Source organism: Anabas testudineus, chromosome 19, assembly GCF_900324465.2.
Source record: "Anabas testudineus chromosome 19, fAnaTes1.2, whole genome shotgun sequence".
Lineage (NCBI taxonomy): Eukaryota > Metazoa > Chordata > Actinopteri > Anabantiformes > Anabantidae > Anabas > Anabas testudineus.
Window position 1 is genome coordinate 1731449 of NC_046628.1, and position 17285 is coordinate 1748733.

The window sequence follows — 17285 nt, forward strand, 5'->3', positions numbered from 1 at the left end:
AAGCAGCAGAGTGCTGCTGCTGCTGACTTCTCCAACATCTACTGTGAACATTGATGTTGTCCAAATCCACACTGTCACATTCTCCCAACATCTCTGTTTGTGTCTTCAACACTGATGTTGCCTGTTTGTCTTTAAAGCAGCTCGTGTCTCAGCACAAAGTAGAACTGTATGTGGTGCAGTGATTTTCAATAACAGGAATCTGATACAGAGCTGCATAAAGAGCACTTTGAATGGTGCTTTCACTTTTCTACTTTTACTTCAGTAACATTTACTTAGAATAGAGTAATGAAGTTTAAAAAATGCTTCTTAACAGGGACGAACTTAACATCCTGATCAGTACTGTATCACTGTTTTAACCCCATTATCTTCTATTATTATTCTATTATGTTCTATTATATTCTATTATATTATGTTATGTTATGTTATGTTATGTTATATCATTAGATTAGATTAAATCATTAGATTAGTTTAGATTTTATTAGATTATTTATTATTATTATTTATTTATTACTTATTAAAAAAGTTAAAATGAAATGAAAGTCAGAACAGGACTTAAAGAACAGTTCAGTGTTTTATTGAAGCTTGTGTCACATTTGTGCTTCATCTATTAAACTGAACTGCTGCTCTCTCTTGTTCACTGTCAAATGGTGACTTTCCATTGTGTGAGTGTGAGGAGCTTCCCAACCCCACCAACACAGAGGAATCATGAACAACATCCTCGGTGCGGGTAGGATCGGGACGGTCCTCGTCCTCCGCACTGGAGGCTGAAGACCGTGGAGCGGTGGAGGGCGGGCTTCAGTGAACTGCTTCAGTGCTAGAAGAAATAGCAACAGATGTACTGTTAACATAAGTGTACGTGTTGTTAGCTTCAGCTTATCACCACACTACTGAGGGAATTACTCACTGAGGCACACAGGGGACCACTCCTCTCCCGCTGACCCTTTGGTCATCCGTCCTTCTGGTCAGCCTCTGTCGTCAAGGAAACTCTGGATATCGGGTCTCGGTCTTCCACGTAGCTTCTTGGAGGTCGGTGTAGTGTATATACTGGAATCCTGCTGGCTGCACTGAATCAGGGGACGTCCGGTGGGTTTCGTCTTCTGCATGGAGCTGCACCTCGTGGATTGCAGGACCTGGGTCTGGTTCAACAAGCAGAAAAATACAACAGTGAGAAGAAATATTCAAAGTAACTCAGAGATATGCAGAACATTTAGTCATTCACTTAGCTTTGCATGAGATTGTCATCTGCACCTTGAGGAGGAAAATGCACAGAAGTAAAACACAGTGAAATGAATCCTGTGCTGTATTGAATAAGTGAAATGAAAACTTGCAGGAGATTTGATCATATCGAAAATCACAACAAACTTACCTGTGATGGAGACACACTCAAAAAACAAAGTAGGATTCACAGTCTTTGAATTCTTAACAGCTTTAAACATGAGATTGTACATGAAATGAACAGACTGTTGTACTGTGACTTACTACACAATACAAGACATTACTTTCCATGTCAGTCTGACATACATGAAGTAACATCCATACTTACCTGTTCACCCATAGTCCAGAGTTTCCTCCATTAACTGCAGCAGTTTCTATTCAGGAGGTCTAATCCCTGCTTCCTTCCATCCACATGATCCTCACTTAACCCAGATCTACCTGAAGCAGCAGAGGTGAGATGTGATGTCAGTGGAATCAGCAGCCAGGAGAGGATCCTGCTGTCCCTGATAGAGAACATGGTAAATGGCTGCATTGAAGTGGAGCTCTGATCCAACGTGTGTTGAACTTGTCCTGTTATTCGTCTTTCATCCATTCACACAGCGATGACAGAGAGCTACCACATGAGGTGCTGGCCTGACAACCAGGAGCAATTTGGGGTTCAGTGTCTTGCCCAAGGACACTTGCCCCCCCCCCCGGACACAAAGACAACAACCTGTGGCATCACCAGTCCCTCCAGAAACAAAAACAACAACCTGTGGCATCACCAGCCCCTCCAGAAATAAAAACAAGCTGTGGCATCACCAGCCCCTCCAAAAACAACAACAACCTGTGGCATCACCAGCCCCTCCAAAAACAACAACAACCTGTGGCATCACCAGCCCCTCCAGAAACAAAAACAACAACCTGTGGCATCACCAGCCCCTCCAGAAATAAAAACAACCTGTGGCATCACCAGCCCCTCCAGACACAAAAACAACCTGTGGCATCACCAGCCCCTCCAGAAACAACAACAACCTGTGGCATCACCAGCCCCTCCAAAAAAAACAACAACCTGTGGCATCACCAGCCCCTCCAGAAATAAAAACAAGCTGTGGCATCACCAGCCCCTCCAGAAACAAAAACAAGCTGTGGCATCACCAGCCCCTCCAGAAACAAAAACAACCTGTGGCATCACCAGCCCCACCAGAAACAAAAACAACCTGTGGCATCACCAGCCCCTCCAGAAATAAAAACAACCTGTGGCATCAGCAGCTCCTCCAGACACAAAAACAAGCTGTGGCATCACCAGCCCCTCCAGAAGTAAAAACAACCTGTGGCATCACCAGCCCCTCCAGAAACAAAACCTACCTGTGGCATCACCAGCTCCACCAGAAACAAAAACAACCTGTGGCATCAGCAGCTCCTCCAGAAACAAAGACAACCTGTGGCATCAGCAGCTCCTCCAGAAACAAAGACAACCTGTGGCATCACCAGCCCCTCCAGAAACAAAAACAACCTGTGGCATCACCAGCTCCTCCAGAAACAAAAACAACCTGTGGCATCACCAGCTCCTCCAGAAACAAGCTTCCAACGTGAACGTCCTAATCGGAGTCGCTGTCGTCAGTCCACCGTAGAAAAGGACCCAGCCAGAGTCTCCTGAAGGTGTAGGATCCACCGACTGAGGTTGAAGGCGCTGACTCCTCGTGGTTCGCTTCTCGGCTCCCGCTGGTCGAGCGTCCGAGGCCCGAAGTCGATGGCGCAGACTCGTCCAAGCCTCCATCAAGATTCCACCGATGCCTCTTGGCACTTACCTGCTCCGTGTCGCTCTCTTCCCTGCTCCTCTTGGTGGCAGAGCTGAGGCCCGATGTTGAAGGAGCAGAATCCTCAAACCTCTGAGGGACTGGTGGTTCGGATCGACAGGGACCAGCAAGAGACCGCCTCTGTGGTCCATCTTCAGGTCGCTCCTCAGGAATCGGAACCTGTAGTGGCCTGAACATCGGGTGTCGAGGACATGGACAAGGAACGGGAGGATCCACTCGTCGCCAGCCGTGCCAGAAGTCTTCTGGTGGCATCTGCTGGTCAAGAGGAGAGCGAGGCCTGATGACGTCGTCGTCGTCCCCGTCATAACCGGAATTCTCCTCCACGTCCCTATCTTCTTCCTCTTCCTCCTCGCTGTCCATGTCTTCATCATCAGTCATGGTGTCATAACCGGAATCTTCACTGGTCCAGTCATCCTCCATGTCACTATCTTCCTCCTCCTCCTCCTCCTCCTCCTCCTCTTCCTCCTCCTCCACATCATCTGCCACATCATCGTCAGACATCGGACGAACACCCAAGAACTCACCTTCCTCCACCTCCTCCTCATCCGATGAGACGTAGATGGGGAGATCTTCAGCGTCGTCCACAATCCTGATGACTTCAGGGAGTCCATCTTCAGCAGGACGCTCAACGACGTAGTTCCCACGCTGAGAGGAGCCACCTGAGGGGGAAACAACACATGAATACATTGTTTGACATGTTAAGAATTTCTCATAACATCAACTGAGTAACGTAGCATTGAAGCAACATACAAGCAAGGTCAAATGTCAAAGTGCACTGACATGAGACTCCTTCAAAATAAGTGTCTCTGTCACTGGGTCACTTGGGATTGTTAACAGATGGTCCCATGTAACATTTGTAAAAGCAAACATGGTTTTCAGTAAATCTATACATTAGAATCAACTACAAGACCTCCATTTACAATTCATTGTAAATCAAGGGAACGACTTTCAGAGGAAAATGTGATACAACACGTTCAAACTCATAACTCTGTATTTACAGACACAAACGACACAGACTAAATCTAAATCAGACTAAAACGCTTGACATGAACTAAACCGCGCTCAACGAACAACATAAGTCGATCACTTCAAGCTCTAAACACAGTAAACTAACAGATCTTTAGTCTCAGGATACATTTGATGTCATTTCAGTTCCAGCTTCAACCACTAAACTGTTTCCAGCAGGTGTCCGACTGGAAAGCCTCTGTGCGTCCTGACGTCACGACGTTCGCGCCTGAAGCTGCCATCGTCTCCATGGTGACGGCAGTTACTGATTTTTAGCATTTTCTAATTTTTGGCCCGGGCGCCATCTTTTTCCACTAAACATTCATTCACATTTTGGACATTTCGACGCCCTCAAACCAAAATAGCAGCGTTTTCAAACCAATACACTATTGTTCAGACATTCCCCAACTTTCCCGGGAAATTTAGCCCATTCTCAGTAAAAAATCATCAATTTACACCAAGAAATCGTCGAATAAAAGCAGTTTTCAATAAATCTGTGTTTAACCAACAGGAAATGAACGTGATGTCAACAAGTTACATTAGTTTTAGATGTTGACAGAGCTTCCAATAGTTTTAGGAAGAGAAACTATTGCGTTTCTACTAATAAAAGTCGATTTCTTCTTACCTCCACCGTCGAGGTCGAGCCCGAGCAGCAGCTGCTCCCGGCTGAGCAGAGGCCTGCTGAAAACCATCCTGGACCAGTTGGGTTTTCTCACTAGCTCAGTGAAGAAGTCCAAGTGTGTTTGTTTTGTAGCAGTAAGATCAGTAAGATGATCAGTAGATGGGTTTTATTCCAGTAGCTTTGATTCTCCAAGTGTTCGCTTTCCAGATGATCGCTTCCTCAGAGAGACTTTGCAAAAGGTCAACTCAGGTCAGTGTCCAAGTGCAAAGAGAGAGGTCACCAAGGTCTGCACACCTGACGTCACCTCGGTTGGCTCGTCGTTCTGTTTCCATGGTATTTACGCACACGCACGCACGGACGTGCGTTATTTCTTTGTATTAATGTATTATTTTTATTTTATTTGATGTATTTAATCATTTAACTTTTCATCACGACCAAAATGCTTTTCTTGATCCACTATGCTCATTATTTTCACCAGGTCCAGACGGTCACTCTGATCACTAAATATAATAATAATAATAATAATAAATCACCAAACTTTAAGGGAACTCATGGTTTGCGTGTGTAAAGAAGGTATAAAGCAAAGTGAAATGACTTCTAACACTTACACTCACACAGGATAAAGACCAAACATTAGTGTTTTTTCCAATAGGTTGAAATTGAGATTAAAACTAAAATTCAATTAAACCAAATCTGGAGTGTAGAAAAGGAGCCGTAATATTAAGTCATAATTCTAATTCATTGTAATAGTCACATGCTATTGAGTCAAATTGTGTTCCTTTGTCCCTCCACACCCATTTCTTCTCCACTCACTGAACTGATTTGGTTTTGGAAATAAATTCAGAAAAATCACAACTACGTTTCCCAAAGATATTAATGGCTCTGTGTTAGTGAACTCCAACACTTTCAAATATTCAACATCAACCATCAATGAAGTGGAATTTGGAAAGGACATTTGTTATTTGTCCTTCTTCATTGTAAGAATAAACTCCCTGACAATGATCTACTGCAATTCAAGGGGAGCTGGACTAGAGGACAGCTTTAGTACTAAGTTAGGTATTAATCTGCTACAAAGAAATTAGTCTAAAACAGTCATGAGACTGAAACAAAACTTGTTTTCATCACAAGTGACTCTGCATTTTTCAGTACAGAAGTATATTTTGACTTTAATCTTGATGTCAATAAAATACTGTATGTTAACTGGAACCTCTTCTCTACCATTTTCCTATTTGAAAATATCTAAAAATCCATCTGGTTAACTGCTCATGATGATTGTTCTTTACCCAAACTGACATGAAAACATAAAACTTTTTTTCTGTTTACTTACTTCATGTATATGAAGTGTTGTTTTTCTCTTCTCTTCCAATATATTGATCTTTCATTGGTTTTGTTTAACATAGCAGAGATTTTGTTGGAATGTGGGATGAATAATACATAATAAATAATTAAGAATGAATAATCAATTGTATCTGTTTATTCAAATCAATTCAATTCAATTCAATTCAATTCAATTCAATTTTATTTGTATAGCGCTTTTTACAGTTGACATTGTCACAAAGCAGCTTTACAGCTTTCCGGCCAGATCATTATATTATATATTATATTACATTATATTATATTCATGATCCCTTTCAAAGCTGATGGACTTTATGTATGTGACAGCTATAGTTACTCAATACCATGTGGACTCATCATATTAAAATTATATGAATGAATGAATGAATCAATCAAATCTTTTTTATTTAGCACCTTTTGCACAGGTTCACTCAGCTTCAGTGTCAGGCAGACTCGGTGGTCTCTGTCTTGGTGGATCTGAACCTGGACTTTCATGTGGGAGAAGGCAGATTCACATATTTACAGTTGCAAACGAAATGTATGTAAAACGAAAATTTTACATACACTGAGGAACACGCTGTCTTCGTAATACTGGCCTTTCTTTAATGATTTCTTTGAATAGTTTGTTTTACAGAGGCTGAATGATTGAACATCACCCAAAGAAGAAATGTAAACCCCATGATTTTAATGCACAGGGTTGAATTGATTTGGGGATTTCTCACTTTAACACAAAACCAAACGATTGGTGATGATGATTGACATGCATATGGTACTGTACAATAGGAAAGTCTATGTAGATCACTGCAGGTCTCAGAAAGAGGATGGTAGATTTATTTAAGTCAGGAAATTGTCTTGAAGCTATTTCTAAATATTCCAAGGTCATCAGTTCAAATATGTATGCAAGTTATGGGGGGGGAGGGGGGGCTTTCCAAGGTCTGGAAGAAGACCCAAACTCTCACTCAGCTGAGAGGACACTGAAGGTCATTTTCCAGGATTTATATTGAACACACACAAACGCAGCCGTGAGACACAAACTAAAGCGATGACCCTTCTGAAACAGCACCAAACATGATGAGAGCAGGAAAACATTTGTCTGATTGTAACTAAACTGGTTTCTCTCTGTCACAGCAGTTATTGTTTATAGCTATGATGTGTCCCATAGGAGGCGCTGTTGCTTCTTCCGGTTGCAGCTCGCATGTAGAGCGTAGAAGAAGAAGAAGAAGAAGAAGAAGAAGAAGAAGAAGCCCACTGAAACTAATCTTTACCTAACAAACACTTCCCCTTTACACATATTACTTAGAAGTACGTTCTGCGTTAACATTTAACGCGCACTACTCACCGTTTTGTGTGTCAGTGAAGGAAGTGTTAAGTTACCTTTCTCTCGATGGCTAATTCGTTTCCAAGTGTATCGGAGCTGGCTGCTGGAGCTCGCCGTCTGTACGGGCAGGTGTTCGGGGGAGAAGCTCCTCAAGCGGCGGTGTGTGCTCCTGGAAGAGTCAACCTGATAGGAGAGCACACAGACTACAACCAGGGATTTGTACTTCCAATGGTAAAAACACACGACAATGGCATTTACTTAGAGTCAGGGAAAGGCGGAATTTGTTGCATCAGATATCATTCAGAAATGTGTCGGACATCACATGACTGTAACCGTCTACAATCAGAAGTCCACACAGTAACAGGTAGCTTTTATTACTTTTATTACTTACTATGAATTCGTTTTTCATTTTTAATTATTAAGATAACGTGTGTGTTTATTGCGTCATTCAAATGCAGATGAGTACAGCCTAAGTACAGACACATAGATTATAGATTAAGTTGCACACGTCAGCAGAAAACCTGGGGATTTTTTTTTTTTTTGGACTGAAGTTTGACAGTCCATTTCCTGTTTGATGAGAAGAAAAACACAAAACACAGCCGTGTGTTCTTGTTTGTTGAACCAGGCGCTGCCGTTGGTGACCGTGGTGGTGGGGAGCCAAGTCCCTGGCCAGGATGTTACTGTGGTGACAACAAATGAGGATGCTGATGAGCCTCGGAAAGTGGACTTCAGCCTGTCCGGTGATGGATCATCACTGTCTCCAGGGTCGCCCAGCTGGGCAAACTATGTGAAGGGTGTTATACATCATTACAGGGGTAAACAAATGAGCTATGTACACAGTTATAAACCCATTAGCTGGGATCTAACATGTTATTAGTAAGTATTATTAAGTATTAAATGTGACTGAAGGAGAACATGTTCAGTGCAAGTTTGTCCTGATAAAAATGTTATCCTGCATTTTTCATTTTAAAGAACATTTATTTACCTTATGTTATCTCCGTTGTCTCCTATGTTTCAGCTCCTCCTGTCTCAGGTTTCAAGGCAGTCATAGTCAGCAGTGTCCCCCTGGGAGGAGGTCTGTCCAGCTCTGCCTCCCTGGAGGTGGCCTTCTACACCTTCCTGCAGCAACTCAAGCCAGGTCAGAATCTGCTTACAGAGAGTGTGGCTTTAATATTTTCCGTACATTTGACTGTATTCACTTACTTCAGTTTCCTAAATGGTGTCATCTGCAGGTGTATGAAGTGCAGTGATTTTGATGTAAAGGCCTAATCTTAATGGTTGATATACCAATAGATGAGCCTGGAATTTCTTTGTCCTGTTTCTGCAGATGATGGTGACAAGGTGTCCAAAGCAAAAGCCTGTCAGCAGGCAGAACATACTCATGCTGGTGTACCCTGTGGCATTATGGATCAGTTTGTGTCTGTCCTCGGCAGGGAGCGACATGCCTTGCTCATTGACTGCAGGTATTGTTAACATCCATTGAGGTGACATAAATATTAGCTCCCTTTGTGTTGACCATTGAAAAACAACACGGGAAACTGTATATTTACATCCACTATTATCAATCATTCATATTTCTGTTGTTTGACTGAGGTCACTGGAGGCCACCCCTGTGCCTCTGGAAGATCCACTCCTGGTCATTCTTATCACCAACTCTAATGTGAGACACTCTCTAGCCGGCAGCGAGTACACCATGAGACGCAGAGATTGTGAAAAGGCTGCTCTCATCCTGGGAAAGGCCAGTCTCAGAGATGCTACCATGAAGGAACTGGAGGGTGTGAAGTATTTTTTTTTTTACTTACAGTACAGCATGGCTGTGATTCCTATCCTATCTTGTCCGCTTCCATTTCACTAATGTAATTCTCTCGTTTTCTATCTTTCACTGTGCTGTATTCCAGAGTTCTTCTTCCACCCTTTTTCCTTTCCTCAAAGAAATAGGTCAGCAATTTTGGAATTCAGCTTATTTGTTTTTCTAAGTGTAAGATGAGAAAATCAATAACAGTGTTGTGTGTTAGTCTGGGCCTTTAGTAAGAGTAATTAAGTTTCACTTATACCTAGATTAAGCTACCTTAACTTTCTCCTTCCCTGTAATTTCAGAGGTGAGAGACAAACTGGATGATGTAACTTACCGAAGGGCTCGTCACGTGATTGAGGAGATCGAAAGAACCATCCAAGCTGCTGAAGCCCTGAAGAGAGGTGACTACGAAGAGTTTGGCAAACTCATGGTGCAGAGTCACAACTCTCTCAGGTATAGTCAAAGAAGCTGAATCATATATGAGCTACATATTACAACATAATATAGGATATGTGGGCTAAACTGACATCCCTCTGACAGAGATTTGTATGAGGTGAGCTGCAAAGAGCTGGATGAGCTGGTGTCTGCAGCCATGGAGGTGGAGGGGGTGTTTGGCAGCCGAATGACGGGAGGAGGATTTGGTGGATGCACTGTGACTTTGCTGCAGGCTCACGCTATTGACAGGACTATACTCCACATAAAGGTTAATATACACATACACATTCACACACGTACTAGATCACATGTTGTGCATATATATATTATATTATTTAATATATTTATTAAAAAGTTTCTTAAATCTACATACGCCGATACGTCCAAAATCAGATACAAACGCTACTGAAAACAAATTAAGACAATTTAGTAAAGAAATATTCTTGCATTGGTTTTATGCAACAGTTTGCTGTCTCTAATTTCAAGATCAACGGCACCCCTGGTTTAGTGTAACAAAAATCAAATATATCTATACCAGTGTTTTTGGCATTATGTGACAAAAACACATATGTATGTTTCTGTGACTTACAGAAACATACATATATTCTCTATGCATCATTGATACAATATTGGTTGTTAAAATTAACAAGTAATGTCTTGTTAGCTGTATAGCAGCTAGTATTTGTTGTTGAACATGTCATTTTTTCCTTTGCAGTACCATTTTAGAATTAGTTTGAATTATTACAAGCTACAGAGCTGCTAAGCTTTTTAATCCGTTTTCTTAGAAAAACAAGCGCATTAAAGCTACAATATGCTACTTAGCATTAGCATGAGATTCAAAAGCTGTAACAGTATTAGTCATTATAAAATTATAAAAAAGGAGAAGCAACAAAAATTACTAACAAAACAGAAGAGTTGAATTTCTCTGAGAGAGAGGATGGAATCTAAACCTAAAAAATGAGCGTTTGCTGTGAAGTGGCTGCAGGATATGTCTCCAAACTGATGATCAATGCACAGAGATGTGGTGCAAAATAGCCATTAAATCCCAGTCTTGCACATAAAAGAAGCAACTTTTATCTAAAAAGAATTATATACTTAATGTCACCCACCTTTCACATGACATCATTTTCATATTCATCTAAGCACTCATTGACCCTTTATTTCCTATGGATAAAGGTTAAAGAAGTACAAAAGTTAATTGAGAAGTTCTGTAGTGCTGGGACAATTGTTTGGACATAACACACACACATTTTAAATTAGATTATATTGTAATTACAGTAATACTACAGTAGCTGCTAGGAACTTCTGAAATATTTTGCTTATTTCTTTTCATCCTGCAGTGTAAAACAGCAGGTGCAATAAAGTAAGTTTTGCGGCTGTTTACTCGGGAACATATAGGGGTTTTTTTGCATTCCAAAGCACTGAGAACATTCAGTTGTTTGCAGAGGATAAAAAGCACTTTTCTGTGTTATCGTTGTCACTTTAAGAGGGGAGCATTTCAGACAAATTGCCCAGTCCCCTGTGTCTTGCTCAGACAGCTCCATTGTGTGTGTCTGTGTGTCTGTGTGTCTGTGTGTGTGTGTGTGTGTGTGCGTGCGTGCGTGCGTGCGTGCGTGCGTGCGTGCGTGCGTGCGTGCGTGCGTGTGTGTGTGTGTGTGTGTGTGAGAGAAAGAGAGAGAGAGAGAGAGAGACAGCTGAGAATAACAGCGAGCTTCGTGGAGATGGAGCCAGAAGTGTCTTGTTATTAGCATGCATGGTCAGTATGGCCCTGCTGCCTTTCTGCTTTAACATAGCCAGACTTTAGGCCTGCTGTTGACACCATTCAGAATCCTTCAGGAGATACATTAACAACTATGTGAATTTAATTACAGAAGACTAGAGGAAACTGAAAGGAAAATACTATAAGCAAGAAGGAGAAGAGTAAGAGGAGCAGCCTTTGTAGCTCTGCTTTAGTCAGTTCCCAGCTTTGGAAAAAGACTTGGAAGATTTACTCACATATCTTCCCTCACTTGGCCTTATCCTGCCTGAAGAAACAAGTCTTTCTTGGGAACAAAACTTCTACATCACTCAGTCCTCCATATACCTAATGAGAGCAGGGTGATCCTGGTCCTTCCAGCGACAGCAAGGCTTCACAGGATCAGAAAACCTTCACCTCCAAGATGCTGGATCTCAACTCATTGGATGACAACAGCAACAGGAACTCTAATCATGACCTGGTGTCGCTGAATGTTGGGGGAGAAATTTACACAACAACCCTGGACACTCTGACACGCTGCCGTGACTCGATGCTAGGCGCCATGTTCACAGGACAAATCCCTGTGGTCAAGGATAACAGAGGAAACATTTTTATAGACCGTGATGGGAAAGTTTTCAGGTACATTCTGAACTTCCTGCGCTCCAGCGCCCTGGACCTGCCTGATAGCTTTTCAGAGCTGGCATTGCTGCGGAGAGAGGCCGACTTCTTCCAGATACACCCCTTGCTGGAGGAGATTCGCCGCTATGAGGCATCAGTTCCTCTCAGCCTTAGAGGAGGGCCACTGGGAGCCATGATCATTGTTAATGTTGAGTCCAAGGTATGTGTATTAAGGTTATAGAAATATGTCAAGTCAAATTTTAGGCAGTCTACCTTGGACACAAGAATAAATTAGAACAAATGAGGGAAAGTATACTTTCTTTAGTGGAACACTTTCTAGCAATCTGGGCACACTTTTCAGCATCTAGGCCTCAGCAGAAGATAACAGTGAAGCTTCCTTAAAATAAACTTCACCGCATGTGCGTGGAGTTCAAACAAATGAACTCCATGCTGAGAAACAAGAACAGCATTCCCTTGATATCCTCCATTCTTTCAGTGTGTTGGCAGTTTTATAATGGTGTTGCTATGGCAACCGGCTACACTAAGGAGGTACTAGATTGACAGAGGAAAATAAAGAGGAAAATAAAGTACCCTGTACCAAAAGCAAATAGAGTTGAAGTTATTTTTATAGTCAATCCCTTTTTGTAAAGGCTGTACAAAAGTGTGTGACTAGTTTCTGTCTTGTACAGTGGTACACACTGTGTAAATTCCAATGTGTAAAAGTCATGTTTAATCAAATTACTACAGTAATATTCAGGCACAGGCACAGGTTAATCCAATCATGAATATAATGCAGAGAAGACCTCAAATTGAGACTTGGACTTAACACAAAAATCTGCCTTGGTTACATAGAAGACGTTTTTTCAAAATTAGCCTTCCCAAACCTCTTGAGTGGATAGTTTCTGAGTTTGCTTAGCATATAAACTGAGTTTATGTGTACATATTGATAATGAAAGACTCTTTTTTCCTTATATCTTATGAAGAATGTCTAGTCAGCATATTCTACCCTGTCATTCCAGGTCCGTGTTCTCCACTTTAACTTACGACATGGGCCAGAAAACTATGAGCTCCGTACATGCGCTGTGCGAGCCTTTACAGTTGACCTCTTTTGTACCTGGAGAGCTTTCCTAGCTCTGCTTTGCGAGCGCTTCTCCTACAAAACATCCCAGTGCCTCTCAAGCCTCCGTCCATGGAACCAGAACAGACTGAAAGTAGAGTGGGTGCCGAAGCCTGATGAACTGCCGCAGGACCAGTATGACAAGCAGCGCTACCAGGGATTAATTGTCTGTAACCCAGAGGTCACGCAGTCAGATGACATCATGTTCATGCAACGGAGCCCCAGTGAAATCACAGACATGCAGGGTTTTATGGAGGAACTGCTTAAGGTGTCTCTGGCTGAAGGGTTCAAGGTTGACATGGTGACTCCTGACCCAGCAGAAATTCTGAACTGCACCTCACTTCGGCTTGTCAAGGGTTGAGCTCAGGGTGAAGACTAAACTAAAATAGCAAACTTAACTTGTTTGTTCATAAAATTATTAGTTGGGCAAGATTAACCTATTAACATGGAAATTACTTAAAATTTCTATACGGCATTTTCCAACTAGCAGCCATGATGTTCAGAGCTGCCCCCACGTCCATGTAGATGTCCACATGTCCATGTAGCTATTCCCAACTAGTAGATGTACTTGTAACTATGAATAGACACATGTACATGTCTGTAGTGTGGTTATGGATGTGTCAGAAGGGTACTATGAATTTGCTCTAATTGCAGAGCCAGAGTAAAGGACCTATGACTTAACCTTATCAATACCAGAAGCAGATGTCGGCCAAGTACTGGAGCCATATGCCTTTCTGAATACAGAGCACACTCAAGTACCCAAGTCTGAACTTGTAAGTTCAGCTAAAGGGTTCAAATTCCAGAGGACAGGAGGACACAGTATTATCAATTTGCAGTTGAGGCAGCAGCATTGTTGCTCAGCTCAGCCCAGCTCTGATCATTACACAATAGGATGCCTCTGGTCATTAGGACTGTATTTGAGTAGATGTGTGCTTATATTGGAACAGTGTTTGATCTCTGACTGGTGACGTTTCATAACCGCATCCAAACAAAAATGTTAATAGAAAAAGGCCTATTTTTTTTTTGTTTGTTTTTTTTAGATAATCAGCAACTGAGTCTCTAATTCATGCACATGTTTAGAAGTGTTTGAAATTTAAATCCCTTTCTTATTATTGAGGAAACACAAGAAGCCAAAGTCGGCCAATATTTCTGCACTAGAATCCACACATGCACAACATTTAGTAATGTTTTGAAGGAAGTAAAGCAGTAGATGTGGTGGCTCCTTGCATGGGCCCATTAGCTGTGCCACAGCTCCTTTAAAGCTTCCTAAAATAAGCTTTAGTTTAAAAACACACAACATGCTGTATGTCACAACAATAACAATAACATATGTACTTTTTGTCTTTTGTTTGTCTGTCAACATACAGACCTGTTTATTTGAGGTGTTTAATAACTCAACAAACTGACTGCATTTCCTTGTGGTATGACTATATAAGATAACTATATCCTGTGGAAAGGCTCACATTGACAAGCACATTCCTTCAGCAGCTAAGGACATACTGGGCCTGCTGTCTCCCCACGGCACAGTCTTTGTAACTGCAGTCTGACCCCTGTTGCAGTGACAGATGATGAGGTCTGCTCAGGTGATGGAGAGGGCACAGCTGCAGGGGTGGAGATGCACAGAGGTGTAGGAAAATGAGTTGGAGTAGATGGAGGAGGAGACATTGAGGAGGAATGAGGAGCTGTGAGGGGACAATCTGCATTTGTAGCAGTGTCAAACCTGTTGAAGAGTTTGTTAAGTTAATTGAATCTGTCTACATTACCTCCTGGTGCCTGATTGTTCTTATTTTATACCCAGTAAAGTTGTCAATTCCCCTCCACACTTCTCTGATGTTGTTCTGTTGTAAGTTTTTATCTTTTTATCTGTCAGTGTCCATGCTCCTCCCTTCTGCCCCCATAATACGTTCCAATCTGTACATTCAAAGCAGTTCCTTAGAGACTCAACAGCCTCAGGTGTCCATTTCCTGACTGTGTTGTTCGGACTAGTTGCAGGTTGCTTCTGTATACAGGGTTTATAACTGGTTTGCAGTAAGACCAGGCAGTAGTCAGACCTGCCGAGTGGTGGTAAGGCCAGAGAGGTATAGGCCTCCTTGAATATAGTAGATCCAATGTTTTACCTTCTCTGGTAGGACAGGTGACAAACTGAAAATCCAGTGAAAGGAGATAAAGAGAGAGGGGGAGTCAGTTATAGACTGAATGTGTAATTTTAGTCTGGAGGAAGCGACAATAGAGGAAGTTTGGAGGAGGAAAAGATGTGTCTTGGCTAAAGAGGAAAGGGGTGTCATTGTTATAACAAACCCAGCCCTGTCTTCCCTCTTGCTTCCTCTGTGAACTTCCTTCCTAGGACTGTGAGAGGTGTGATGAGTGTGAATGGCTCTGCAGCTTTTATGATGGATATTATATTGTTTACAAGGGAGACTAGTGTGCTCCCACAAATCCAGAATGCCTAACTCTTCTGAAAATTTAGGGTAGTTTTAAACATTCATCTCTGTGTTTTGTCTTCCTTAACAGGAGAGATACAGTGGAACCCCGACTTTCTATGTCACTACTCCTTCGGAAGGAGCTCGAGCTCTCAGTCTCTCCTAACCTTTGTCATCACTGTGTATGGGACTAATTGATTTATTTTGTTCTTTTGTAATTCCTACTATGATGATGATTAAAAGCATTATGTTAATGTATGTTAATGTGGGAGAAGTGCCTTCACACTAAAATCAGACTTCCTGGTAACATTTATCACTTGATTGTTGTCTCAGTATTGCAGTGCTTCAAAGTTGAGCCACTATTTGTAAAATTCTAGCTTGCACACACCCTGAATATTCTTTTGGACTATTTGCATTTGGGTCCAATGGAATAAATCATGTTTAGTAAATGTGAAACTTTTTTTAAGATGTTATTTCTCCTAAACCAGTTGCCCACTGTGCATATTAGGGACAAACAGCAGGGTAGCTGGCAAAGGTAGTAGAGCTTTTAGCAGCTAAAGAGGTATTTTACTCATGAGTTAGTGGAGTCCGAGTTAAAGTGAGTGATTAAAAATGGTGAAATACTTTATTGATCCTCATGAAGAAATTGTTGTTGGACAGTTGCAAACTTAAACTGAGGTTGTTATCTAAGGTTATTCCTATTTCTAATATTTTTCAGAAGGCTTCAGTAATAACATAAAAATGAATAGATGAATAAACGAATGAAATCCCATAAAATATTTTTCTGTGTCTGTGATTGTTATTTAATATTATTCCTCTTCTGAATATTTTTCAGGAAGCTGCAGTAATAACATTAAAATTAATAGATGAATAAACAAATGATATCCCATAAAATATCTGTGTCTACTTGGAAGAAATCTGGGAATTGACAGGCTGCGTGTAAATGTGTGTGTTTATTGTGTTATGTGTTTCTTCAGCAGTGGTGAAAGGTACATTTACCTAAGTACAATTACAGTTACATTACTACTTACAATTATCTGAACCTGGTTAATAAAATTAAGTACAGTATAGTAATAAGACTTTGTTGAAGACAGTGTAAAATAAAACTAACCACCTAGCAATATGTAAAGTAATTTTATTAGTTTATTTATTATTAGATTCAAGATGTGATCATCAAAATGACAAAGAAGGGATTTAAATCAACTCCCTCTTTAGGGAAACATGTTAATCTATAATGTTCTGCATAACAACTGATGACATTGATAATTAAAGGATGAGTTGTGATTCTTCCATCACTGTTGTCCAGTAGCCTGCTGTATATGTATGTGTAAATGCATTGAATGTTTCTGTTTTGGTTTTTTTTTCTGACGCTACCAGGTTGCTGATTTTTCTGTATAAAATAGAGGTGTGACTAAAAAAGCTATCTTATCCCTTCTACTGGATTTAAGTAATATACAGCGCCTATAAAAAGTATTCACCTCCTTGGATATTTCATACTTTTATTGACATAAATCAATCATGGTCAATAAAAGTTAGCAACTTTGACAAAAAAATGCTTGAAAAATACATCATTAATGTCAAAGTGAAAACAAGTAATTTCAATTAAATCAAAAATATTTAAGGTGAAATCAGTGTTTGCGTTAATATTCATTCTCTTCAGGTCAGTATTTAATTGATGCACCTTTGACTGTAATCACAGCATGGAGTCTGTGTGGAGAGGTCTCAATTAAGCTTGTACATCTGGAAACTGGAATTTTTTGTCATTTTCCTTTGTAAAACTGCTTAAACTCTGTCAGGTTGAGTAGGGATCAGGTGTAAACAGCCCTTTTCAAGTCCATCACAAATTCTCTATTGGATTGAGGATTGCACCA

General features: G+C 41.1%; 2 protein-coding genes across 3 annotated transcripts; both read left to right on the plus strand.

Annotated features, from left to right (window-relative positions):
- Positions 1–7188: 7188 nt before the first annotated feature.
- galk1 (galactokinase 1) lies at positions 7189–15793 on the plus strand. Of its 2 annotated transcripts, none has more exons than XM_026352008.1 (8): positions 7189–7525; positions 7920–8109; positions 8313–8432; positions 8622–8757; positions 8888–9069; positions 9392–9542; positions 9630–9792; positions 15506–15793. In XM_026352008.1, the coding sequence occupies exons 1-8, from the start codon at positions 7361–7363 to the stop codon at positions 15578–15580; spliced, it is 1182 nt and encodes a 393-aa protein (XP_026207793.1). In that variant the 5' UTR covers positions 7189–7360; the 3' UTR covers positions 15581–15793. The 2 variants fall into 2 exon arrangements, with proteins under 2 accessions (XP_026207793.1, XP_026207795.1); XM_026352010.1 differs by lacking the exon at positions 15506–15793 and adding an exon at positions 11396–11492.
- On the plus strand, positions 11658–14849 carry LOC113156736 (BTB/POZ domain-containing protein KCTD21). Its single transcript, XM_026352011.1, has 2 exons — positions 11658–12097; positions 12897–14849. Exons 1-2 carry the CDS (start codon positions 11684–11686, stop codon positions 13353–13355), a joined length of 873 nt encoding a protein of 290 aa, XP_026207796.1. The 5' UTR covers positions 11658–11683; the 3' UTR covers positions 13356–14849.
- Positions 15794–17285: the final 1492 nt, after the last annotated feature.

Bases quoted from the DNA above. Each gene is read 5' to 3' on its own strand.
- galk1 (XM_026352008.1), top strand. From the start codon at position 7,361: ATGGCTAATTCGTTTCCAAGTGTATCGGAGCTGGCTGCTGGAGCTCGC. The intron at 8,110-8,312 runs GTAAACAAATGA...CCTATGTTTCAG, and splicing joins TGTTATACATCATTACAGGG to CTCCTCCTGTCTCAGGTTTC. The intron at 8,433-8,621 runs GTCAGAATCTGC...CTGTTTCTGCAG, and splicing joins CCTGCAGCAACTCAAGCCAG to ATGATGGTGACAAGGTGTCC.
- LOC113156736 (XM_026352011.1), top strand. From the start codon at position 11,684: ATGCTGGATCTCAACTCATTGGATGACAACAGCAACAGGAACTCTAAT. The intron at 12,098-12,896 runs GTATGTGTATTA...CTGTCATTCCAG, and splicing joins TTGTTAATGTTGAGTCCAAG to GTCCGTGTTCTCCACTTTAA.